This window comes from Silene latifolia, chromosome X, assembly GCF_048544455.1.
Source record: "Silene latifolia isolate original U9 population chromosome X, ASM4854445v1, whole genome shotgun sequence".
NCBI lineage: Eukaryota > Viridiplantae > Streptophyta > Magnoliopsida > Caryophyllales > Caryophyllaceae > Silene > Silene latifolia.
In genome coordinates, this window is record NC_133537.1 from 119,880,429 (window position 1) to 119,892,403 (window position 11,975).

Here is an 11,975-nt window from a genome sequence, read left to right on the forward strand (position 1 = left end):
CCCCCAACAAGATCCTTGAGGAATGTTGGAAGAAGAAAAGAAGAAAAGAAGAAGAAGCTTGCTGAGCTACTATCCGGGTGTCTTGGCCACGGGACGAGCGTCCTAGCTGGCTACAATCCGAGCGTCCCGTAGCCAGTCCGCTCATCCTAGCCCTCTACAATCCGAGCGTCTCATGCCTCAGGCCGCTCGGATTCCTTCCCAGTGCAAGCCGTCTCCTCCTCAGTCCACTCGGGATGCGCATATTCCTTGAAGACTAGCGAAGCGGAGATGAGCATCTCCTTCGAGAGGAGCATTTCCTCAACCTTTCTTAAGGGTCTTAATCGTCATTTAAGCCCTTAGTAACCCAAATTTATGTACCTAATCCTTAGTATAAATACCCCATTGTACTAATTAGATTATCATGTTCTTCATATACAATCTTAATCTCATTCTCATCTTGTAATCAACTTTTAATTAAGCATTAATACAAATCTCATTTCCTTAATTTCTCTATTGTTCATCATTTATTTTGGATAATTGAAGATTATTTGGGGTTTATTTAGAGGATTGACAACCTTCCAATCATTCATCAAGTACTTCTATTATTCTTTGCTTATTATTTTGGAATCGTCATTAGGTATAATTCTCTTAATCCATTTTTAATTTTTGTTAATCATCTTCATTTATTCATCATGTTTTGTCTTGCTAGTATGATTGACAACCTTGTTAGCATGTTAAACTTGATCATGAGTGAGTAGTCTTCTTAACTAAGGTTAATGGGGAATTAGGGGAGAAACCAACATGGGGATTGATTCATGCTTAATCTAATATGCTTTCATAACTAATTTGCTTGCTTGTTGTGATTTCAACTTATGCACATGTTATGTTTGAAGAAATGCGAGCCTATGAATCCTTGCATTTTTTACCCATCACTTATCTTTTCAATGTGACTTGTAAGACATAAACCAACTCGAGTCTCATTAGACCATGCATATAGTTGGATAGGGAGGATTAAGTCGACTTGTAGGTGTTGTACAATCTAATCGATTCGGCTCCGGGACCCAAACCTTCCTAGGGATTGTAAGATATACACTAACTCGATCCCATCACAACAATAATTGCTTGCATCTAATTGAAAACATGTTTGTATGATCAAATCCCATGAATCCCCTATGAACCCATGACACCTTAGTGCTTTTAATCAATTGTTTACATCTCATTTTAATCATCTTGCTTGTTTATTTACATTGTTATTTAGTTTAGTGATCTTCTTATCTCAACCCAAATTGTGACACCCTTAGACACCACTACTTGCAATCGAAAATCCTACATCAATACCCGTCCCTTGGGATCCGACCTTTACTTACCTCTTTACTAATAGTATAGTAGTTTGTGAAGTTATAAATATTGTTTTGGTCTAGGTGCTCCTAACGACAAGTAACCGAAAACGATAGTCTGACCAGGTGTCAATCATTACAACACGTATAAGCATGATAAGAAAATTGAGGAAATAAACAATAAAGAGTAAAAGGTAAGAGAATTATACCAAGCTTAAGATGATCCAAATAATAAAGCAAAGAATAAAAGAAGAGAACTTGATTGATTGATGAAGAGTTGTCAATTCTCTAATAATAACCCAATAATCTTCAATTACCCAATAATAATAAACTTGAACAATGATTAAGGAAAAACTAATGTGTAATTTTGTGGAATGATTGAGATTAATTTATTCTAATCTACTCCTAATCTAATCTAAGGAAGTTTTTTCTCCTCTAAGAGGGCTTGGTCCTTTTGATTATTACTATTGGAGTATATATAATAGTACATCATTAGGTTAAGCAAGGGTAGATTAGTAAATAGCATTTCTAAGTGTTGAGTAGGGAAATGCAAGTCTCGAAGGGAGATGCACATATCACGTTGCTAGTCCCGCCACAATATGCTCATCCCGTGCGTCTGGAGTCTTGGCACGGAGGTCCTGTCTCATGATCCGAGCGGATCGTAGAGGAGACGCTCGGATTGTCTGGCTGCAAGACAGGCGTCTTGGCTGCGGGACGCTCTTATAGTAGGAAAGGAAGACGCTCGTCTTGAAGGGGAGACGATCGTCTTGAAGGGGAGACGCTCTTCTTGGGTCTGGGGACGAGCGTCTTGAGTCTCGGGATGCGCGGATTGGCGGAGAGCTTGCCTATTTGAGCTTGGATCGTAAAACGGACGTCATTTCCTCATCCGGACTCCTATTGGAGTGATTCAAAAGCCTAGACCACTTGATTTTTCGACACCATTACATATAGCATATTTTTAGAGCTAAAGGAGAAACTCTTTGTTTGTTTTCCGATCAATTTCTTCTTGTAGTGGCTTTCTTCTTGTCATCCTTGCTTTTTAGCCTATGATCCTTTTATATACTCTTTATTCCTACATCTTTGGTCATCATTCTTACCTCTTCTTCATACTAGTCCATCCAAGATCATCAACAAGCTTCCAAGTATGCACGGGAGACGGGAATTCCGCCTCATTATCTTCTTTCCTACAAAACATATACAACGCAATAGGATAGCCAAATAGGAAGGAATTGACGGATAAAATGGCCATGAAATGCTATATTAGTATGCAAAATAGGTTCAATCAGGGGTATAAATGTGCGAAAATAAGAGTCACATCAAACATCCCCAAACCGAACCTTTACTCGTCCCGAGTAAAAAGGTGACTAGAACTAGACCTTTATTTAAACTATCCTAATAATATAACCGATGTGAGATAATTAGCGGGTCTCACTCCGCCCCTTCAACTTACAACAAGACAACCATGAGATAGGGTGCCTTCTTTCAAGGCAAGGTGGGGCTTGCCAAAATGGCGGTACATCCAAGCATTAAAGCACACAAAACAAGTAATGGATGCATGTACAAAAATGAATAGCCACTTTCCTCATCTAAGTGGCGGAAATTATCTATAAGGTAAACAATCCAAGGGTACACATTCCATTATAGATACAATTTATTCAAGTTACTAAGCCTAGGAGGATACTAATAAATCACCTCCAAGTTGTGTCAATCTAGGGTACCTTTGTCCTCAATTGATAAATGCTTTCGTCAAGAGTAGTCTCCCTATGGTGTTAGAAACACTAGAGGATCGCGGAATTCCCCTCCTTACCTAGACAAGAAGAAGGGTCGTCCCCTCTCTACCATGCACAAAAGTGGATTCAATGGAAAAGGGATCAATAGATTTTTTAGTTTCATGTGGGAGTTTGCTTTTGTTGTTGTTTTTCCCTCCAATTTCTTGTGGCATTTGACATTTTGAGAACATTTCTTTGCCATTTCTTTTGATGTTTGGCATTTCAATACTTGACAACTTTCAACTTTTTCATTTTCTTTTGAACATTTTCAAAGTCACCCCAATTAGTAAAGAGAGTGCCTTATATTTGAAGCATAGGAGTTTTTATTTTTGTTACTCCTCTTTTCTTTTGATGCAATTGAAAACTTTTTTGACTTTTCATTTCAATTCTTGAACTCAAATATGAACAATTTTTGTGCCCATTCCCTTTTTGATGAAAAAACGTGCTAGAATATTGGATGATGGTTGCGTGGTTTCAAGGGTCACCTTGGAATAAACGGTAGCCAAGGAGTTATCACACCACAAGGTACTCTTGACTAGGCCTTAATCCATGGGTCAAAGGATACTAGCATGACACATCCTAGGGTATTTTACAAGTATTCTAGTGAGCAAAGTCTCAAGAAAAAAAGTATCTACAAGGGCCTATATACACTTATCAAGATTCTCAAATAGACGGTTTCACAAATTTTTTCCTAAATGCAACTTTATGGCATGATGCAACTAACATATATACAACCTAATGCATATGCTTCTACCAACTAGTATGCCAAATAATCTAAATGCAATCCTATAATCACATTGTTTATACCGCATCAATCAAAATAAAGCCACATAGTCATTAACATAGAGAGGAAAAAGAAGATTGGAAAGATCATACCATGCGGTCTTCAATATCCTCATGTCTCGGATGTGGCGTAGTCAATCAATGTGAAAAGGATAGACAAACAAACAATATGTACAAGATATACAATTCTAAACTATAAAGGGATGAACATGTATTTGGTTTTTTTTAATTTTTCAAATTTTTATGGTTTTTGATTTTATGAAATAAAAAGACATGTTTTTGTATTTTTCAAAAAAAAAAAAATTTTTTGTATTTTTGGAATATAAATTCTCATCCCCCACTTTATTTTGGACATTGTCCTCAATGTACATGTAAGAGTAGGAATGAAAAAGAAATACATGTTTTTGGTTTTTTTATTTTATGGAAATTGAAGTACAAATGCAATGATATGATATGAATGCATGCTCTAACTAAATGCAATTCTATATGATATATATAACAAATGAATGCAATCTAAACTATACTAAATTATACATGTTTTCTATTAAACTATGGTCACCTATGATCAAATCTCCCCAAACCGATTCAAACACTATTTCTAGTGTAGAAAAGAATAGGATTGGTCATTAGTGACTAAGCATGAATGCAACTAACTATATGCAACTAACTATATGAATCATGTGAGATATATTACAATGCAATTATACTATATGAACTAACTAATGTAAATGCAATATGAAATATAATACAAATGCAAGCTAAATGTATATGTATATAACTAAATGCAAGTGTAAATGTAATGCAAAGTCAAAGTAAAGGGTATCTTACAAATGGTGGTTTGAGGGAGGACTCCACCAAACTCATTCCTTGTTGTCATGGTTATTGATGTTGTCCATGTTGCTCAATGCTCTCAATAACCGGTCAAATGCTTGAGCACAATCTTCAAACAAGCATGAATACGGTTTGTTCCAATTCAAAATAAAGCTTGGCCAAGGGAGCTTGTCACTTATTCTCTCTTTCACCTTGCCCTTGGCACTTGAATATTTGCAATTCTTCAAATTAATAAGCCCATGATTCTTGTCAACACTAGGTATGAAGTATGGTTCATTTTCATCCGTAGACTTCTACTTACCACCTTCTCCTCTAAGTTCGGTGATGATGATAGCGCTTTGATTTGTCAATCCTTCCAAAGTAGAAGGATAATTCTCATAACATTGATGACCGGATACCTTAGGAATTGATGTTGTGGGTGCCAAATTTCCACAAGCAAGTTCATTTGCAAGTTTGTTCTTGAGCTTTTCCACCAAGTACCCTTTATATGATGTTTTGACTTTTTGGAGAAGGTCCACCATATCATCTCCAACAATCATAGGTTCCATGGTGGGTGCGAAAAGGTCTTCATGGTCAATAGGAAAGAGACATTCATCTTTCTCATAGAAGCAAACCTCAAACTTCTCAAGGATGGGGTCCTCAAGTGAGGCAATATCACAACTCCATGGGTAACAATGCTTTGAAGAACATTGTCCCTATCACTAGTAGAAAAAGTTCTATTGACATCGCCACAAAGACATCGGTTTTAGCTAAAATGATGTAAATATTATAAATAACATCGGTTCTTACAAAAACCGATGTAAATTGTGTATAGCTTTTTTCCCTTACATCGATTATTTTTAAAAAATGATGTACAAAAATATTTGTATCATCGATTTTAACATAAACGATGTAAATTGGGTATTATACTATTATTAATATAACATCTATTTTAAATAACCGATGTAAAACTACTCGTATTTTAACTGCAAAAGATTAATAGACCAACTGCATGCCCCTCATTTTCACACGACCCTTGACTTTATCGTCCACAATGCCCTTCATCTCTCATAAGTCACAATCCGCCGCCGCACGATTTCTCTTTACTTTCCTCGTTCTTCTCTGCTGTCTCCACCACCATCCGCCGCCGCACCGATTTCTCTTCCTCCGCCGCCGATTTCCGTCTCATTTGTTTGTATTTCTTACCAGATTTCCTTGTCTCTCTCTATTTTGTGCACTTGCATCATTCTTGTTTCTTCTTCCTTGGGCTAGGAACCTTGGAGGGGAATCACTAATCATCTTTAATGCAGTTGTAAGGAGATCTACATCCCAGGTTTTATCGCCCTATCATCTGAAAGCGTACTCTTGTTATTTTCGTTAATTTTATATTGTAATGTCTTCTCATCTAAGTCAACTGAAAATATAGTTGCTTAATTACTCTTGTTATTTTGGTAATGTTGCTTACTGTCTGGATTTTTGATGTGCTGCTTCTTTTGCGAAATCATTTGATTCATATTTTTGAAATACCTTTATTATGGATGATCGAGAAATGCAAAACTAAAATTTCGTTCTCTTACCTACATACCTCAGATACTCCAAACAATATTAGTATACCAACCTACAATTAAGAAATTTTTTTATCAAAATCGACTATATAGGAGTGTAGATGATATGTCCTAAGATTTCTTGGCTACGGTCCCAATGTACATTATGTGTCCTATTACGAAGGGCGATCTTCAAGATACCAATATATGGGATGATCTTCAATTTAACAATTTTTATTGTATGGTATATTTTGGTGCATTTAATTCTATTGTATGATATCTTTATTCTATTTCATTCCTCATTCCATGACATTAGAATCATCTGAAAATATGATCTAAAACTCGAGATATTGAGCTTTGACTGACCGTATGTCACTGATGACCTGTGCTGTCACAGTTCAGCAACCAGGAGCATCTTGCAGATGTCCGAACTTCCTGATCAGGTGGATTTAGGAAACCCATGAGTAGCCAAATTGAAGCCACGTGAGTTAGCTTTCATCTCCAATTGGAATTATCCAAGGACAGAGCCCGGATTGAGAGATATAGAGTTTTGAGTAAGTTTGGGTCAGAATGGTGCTGCAGAGCATTCTTCTGAGCAGTGCTCTTGCAGTGGCTATAACTCAAGGTATATAGCTGACCTGTCCACGATTCTAATTCTCATTTAAGGTTAGCATTTCAATCTCTCTATCCATATAAGAATGATAACAACTAGTTGAGAATAACTCCAGATATTAGCTCCTAAAATCAGGCCTGTAGTAATGAATAATCAGAATGTTATAATGTTCATTAACCCTTGAATTTGCATCTGAATTATATGAATGCTTGGAATTTCATTTAACATGTTTGCTTGGTGAGATAATGAAGGACCCATAGTCCTAACTCCTACTACAACTTTCATATTTGGTATAAACTAACTATTTTTCTTAGTTTAAGCTAAAAAGTATATTCACCATGCTCCTATAGTCCTATGACTGAATGTTGATCGTCAGTTGTCAAAGCGCAAAATAATATTTTTCTATATGCTTCTTTATTTGTTTGTGGGGGTACTATGGTTGTATCTATGTAGCGTGTAGAGAACTTAACTTTATCACAGTCCCAACGGTTTTCACATTACAATCCCCTTGTTTCTACACTAAATGTAGTTATGTTCCTTTGTATGCTGTCAACAACTTAACTATCAATCTGGCATTTCATTCTCTGCTATGATGTTTTCCCTCCAATACGCTTAGCACATTCTTATAAGAAACAGATTTTTTGTAACTCGTAGTACTACATCAACTGCTGCTAGAAGATCCCATTAATTCACTATGTCTGATAATCTGATTCTTGTGACAGAAGATAGTTGGGTGGTGTACGCTGTCAAATTGTACCCAGCTGGAGCAACAACTAATTCGCAAGATGGTATGACTGATCTTTTCGGAAAATGTTTACCTGTGCTCCAAGAGATGGCTAAGCAAAATATGCCATTGTTGGTAAGTTTTCTTTTCATCAACTAAGATACTCTGTATGTTTCTGTAGTTATATCTCGCAGCCTTAAATTTTATTTCTATTTGTTTTTTTAATTTTTACTTTGTACCACTTTGTCCTAACATTTATTTTGGACCTTGAACACTGAGTATGTTAAATTTACATGTGTAAACTTTCCCTAGTGTTAAACATGGGATCTTTAATACGGAGTACTAAACTGCATATAATGTATATTGCTTGTTGTTTAACGTCAGGTAAATTCTTAAGAGTGTCTGGCGCTGAATTTGGTGATCCCAAAATAGATTGACTACTTCTGTAAATTTGAAGTCTAAACTGTCATCTCATGGTAGACTGGTAGTAGCAAGCCCATCATCGTACACTGATATGATGTGCATTATACAGGTCCATGGGGAAGTCGCAGATCCTAATGTTGATATATTTGATCATGAAAAAGTATTTATTGAAACAGTTTTAAGACCCCTGAGCCAAAAACTACCACAACTTAAAGTTATGATATACTGCTATGAGTATCCCATGGTTTTTATGCGACTCTAATTATTTGGCCCAAGTTAATTTTCATGTCATGAACACTATCCTGGAGTAGGTAGACAATAATTCATATTCATTGGCTTTGATAATATGTAGGATGAAACTTGGGTTGCTGGAGGGAGTGAAATTTTGTTGAGGAGCACTAATGGTGGCAAGTCATGGACACGTGACAAAGCAACTGATAATATCGCTGCAAATCTGTATTTTGTCAAGTGAGGTCTTTTCTATAATGTTCTTATACATTGTTTGGATGAAAGCAGCTGAAAGAGGAAGGGAGGATGTTTCCTCTGTTTTTTTTTTTTGACATTTTGTACCTTAATATCATTATTTAGTCAACTTCAAGTATCTCTTTGTGTGTAGATCTAATTGTCTATGTTCAGAACATGTGTATATTTATACTTTTGGAGTATTTATTTATAAATTATCGGCTTTGGAAGTGTAATTTTTCTTTATTGATTGCAACTCTCATTATTTGAGGTGTTTTTTCCATAAGAAACGCCTCAAAATATAATTTTTTTTTAATAAAAAAGAACCTATTAACATCGGTTTTAATTAATAAATGATGTAAAAAATACCTACTAACATCGGTTTTAGTTAATAAATGATGTAAATAAGGTGATATTTACATCGGTTTTGCACCAAAACCGATGTAAATGAGAGGCTATTAACATCGGTTCTAGAAAGAAACCGATGTATATTGTATGCTATTAACATCGGTTGTAGGTTAAAAATACTATATACGTCGCCCCCAGAAACATCGCCACAAAACCGATGTAAATTGGGCAAAATAACCGATGTCAATGGGCATTTTTCTACTAGTGTATTTTGGCTCTCCTCTAGCACTTGTTTGAAGAAATTTTGTTTATCTCCCATCATTTGGAGAACTATACTAAGAATATTTGGAGAACCATACTTTGAATGTCAAATTCATGCTCATCTTCTTGTTGTGGGTGGGTATGAAAGTTGTTGTATTGTGGTATTGGGAATTGGTTGCAAAGTGGGTATTGGGAGGGTGATTGTTGTGGATATTGGATGTGGTGATTTTGGTGGAAAAATTTGGGGTAGTAGTTAGGATTTTCATTGTATGAGTAGTAAGGTAGGTTTGTGTTGACTTGCTACTCAAACTCCCCATACCCATAGTCATACTCACAAGATCCACCACATACTCCATATGTCAAGTCTTGAGCCATCATAGCTAAGACAAGGAAACAACTACAAGCATGGAAACTACACAAAAACGCTAAGAACAATTCTTAAGGAACAAGTTCCTCAAGGTTAAAGCAAAATTTCAAATAGACAAACAAGTAAGAACTTAATCACATAACACCATCCCCGGCAACGGCGCCATTTTGATGGAAGGTTGTCGTCGTGTCTCCTAATCAAACACATTTATATTCTCAACAAACAACTAGTTAGTGGTTAAGTCGAGGTCGATCCACGGGACGGTAAGCTTTGGGTTCTAAGTTTATCCATCTCAATTTATGCTAGTGTCACAATTGATTTGGGTTTGTAGTTATGTACTAAACTAATGCACGCAACAAAGTAGAATAAGCAAATAAAGGTGTAGACAAATTATAAAGGATACTAAGATGTCATGGGGTCATATGGGATTCATGGGAGTTGATCATACAAACATGTTCTCGATTAAATAATAAGCACTTATTATTATGATGAGATCGAGTTGGTGTATATCTTGCAATCCCTAAGAAGGTTTAGGTCCCGGAGCCGAATCAATTAGATTGTACAACACCTACAAGTCGACTTAGTCTCCTCCTATTCAACTTTATGTATGGTCTAATGAGGCTCGAGTTGGTTTATATCTTACAAGCCTCATTGAAGAGATAGGTGATGGGTAAAAATACAAGGTTTCATAGGCTCGCATTTCATTAAACATAACATGTGCATAAGTTGAAATCACAACAAGCAAGCAATTTAATTATGAATACATATTAGACTAAGTATGAATCATTCCCCATGTTTGTTTCCCTTAATTGCCCAGTAATCCTAGCTAGAGGAACTACTCACTCATTATCGTGGGAAACATGTCATTTATGGTGTCAGTCATTACAACAAGTATAAGCATGATAAGAATATTGAGGAAATAAACAATAAAGAGTATATACCAAGCCTACCTTGCTTTGTTTTTATTGTTGATTAGTTTTAATTGATCTCCTATCTCAACCCCAAATTGTGACACCCTAAGACACGACCATTTACAATTGAAAATCATACATCAATACCCGTCCCTTGGGATCCGGCCTTTACTTGCCTCTTTACTAAGAGTAGACAACTAGTTAGTGGTTAAGTCGAGGTCGATCCATGGGACGGTGTGCTTTGGGTTCTAAGTTTATCTATCTCAATTTATGCTAGTGTCACAATTGATTTGGGTTTGTAGTTGGTGAGTCTAGACTAATAGAAGCAATAAAGTAAAACAAACAATAAAGAGGAAGGATGTAAACAAATGATTAAGAGTGCTAGGATATCATGGGTTCATAGGGGATTCATGGGAGTTGATCATAAAAACATGTTCTCTACTAGATACAAGCACTTATTGTTGTGATGGGATCGAGTTAGTGTATATCTTACAATCCCTAAGAAGGTTTGGGTCCCGGAGCCGAATCGACTAGATTGTACAACATCTACAAGTCGACTTAATCCTTCCTATTCAACATTATGCATGGTCTAATAAGGCTCGAGTTGGTTTATGTCTTACAAGCTTCATTGAAAAGATAAGTGATGGGTAAAAAAAATACAAGGATTCATAGGCTCGCATTTCATCAAACATAACATGTGCATAAGTTGAAATCACAACAAGCAAGCAAATAAATTATGTGAACATATTAGATTAAGTATGAATCATTCCCCATGTTTGTTTTCCTTAATTACCCATTAACCCTAGCTAAGGAAACTACTCACTCATTATCAAGTTCAACATGCTAATAAGGTTGTCAATCATATTAACAAAGCGAAAAATGATGAAGAAATGAAAGTGATTAACAATAATTAAACAAGGGTAAAGAGAATTATACCTATGAAGATGATTCCAAATAATAAAGCAAAGAATAAAAGAAGAGAACTTGATTGATTGATGAAGAGTTGTCAATTCTCCAATAATAACCCAATAATCTTCAATTACCCAATAATAATAAACTTGAACAATGATTAAGGAAAGATTAATGTCTAATTTTGTGGAATGATTGAAATTAATCTATTCTAATCTACTCCTAATCTAATCTAATCTAAGGAAGGTTTTTCTCCTCTAAGAGGGCTTGGTCCTTTTGATTATTACAATTGGAGTATATATAGTAGTACATCATTAGGTTAAGCAAGGGTAGATTAGTAAATAACATTGCTAAGTGTTGAGTAGGGAAATGTAAGTCTCGAAGGGAGATGCGCATATCACGTTGCTCGTCCCGCCGCAATATGCTCGTCCCGCGCGTCTGGAGTCTTGGCACGGAGGTCCTGTCTCAAGATCCGAGCGGATCATGGAGGAGACGCTCGGATTGTCTGGCTGCAAGACGGGCGTCTTGGCTGCGGGACGCTCGGATAGTAGGAAAGGAAGACGCTCGTCTTGAAGGGGAGACGCTCGTCTTGGGTCTGGGGACGAGCGTCTTGAGTCTCGGGATGCGCGGATTGGCAGACAGGTTGCCTATTTGAGCTCGGATCGTAAAACGGACGTCATTTCCTCATCCGGACTCCTATTGTAGTGCTTCAAAAGCCTAGACAAATAGATTTTT

General features: G+C 36.4%; 1 protein-coding gene across 1 annotated transcript; it reads left to right on the forward strand.

Moving 5' to 3' along the window:
* Nucleotides 1-7,523: 7,523 nt before the first annotated feature.
* LOC141621574 (dihydroorotase, mitochondrial-like) lies at nt 7,524-8,505 on the forward strand. The gene is made up of 2 exons (XM_074437979.1): nt 7,524-7,694; nt 8,335-8,505. The coding sequence occupies exons 1-2, from the start codon at nt 7,530-7,532 to the stop codon at nt 8,452-8,454; spliced, it is 285 nt and encodes a 94-aa protein (XP_074294080.1). The 5' UTR covers nt 7,524-7,529; the 3' UTR covers nt 8,455-8,505.
* Nucleotides 8,506-11,975: the final 3,470 nt, after the last annotated feature.

Bases quoted from the DNA above. Each gene is read 5' to 3' on its own strand.
- LOC141621574 (XM_074437979.1), top strand. From the start codon at position 7,530: ATGTCTGATAATCTGATTCTTGTGACAGAAGATAGTTGGGTGGTGTAC. The intron at 7,695-8,334 runs GTAAGTTTTCTT...GATAATATGTAG, and splicing joins AGCAAAATATGCCATTGTTG to GATGAAACTTGGGTTGCTGG.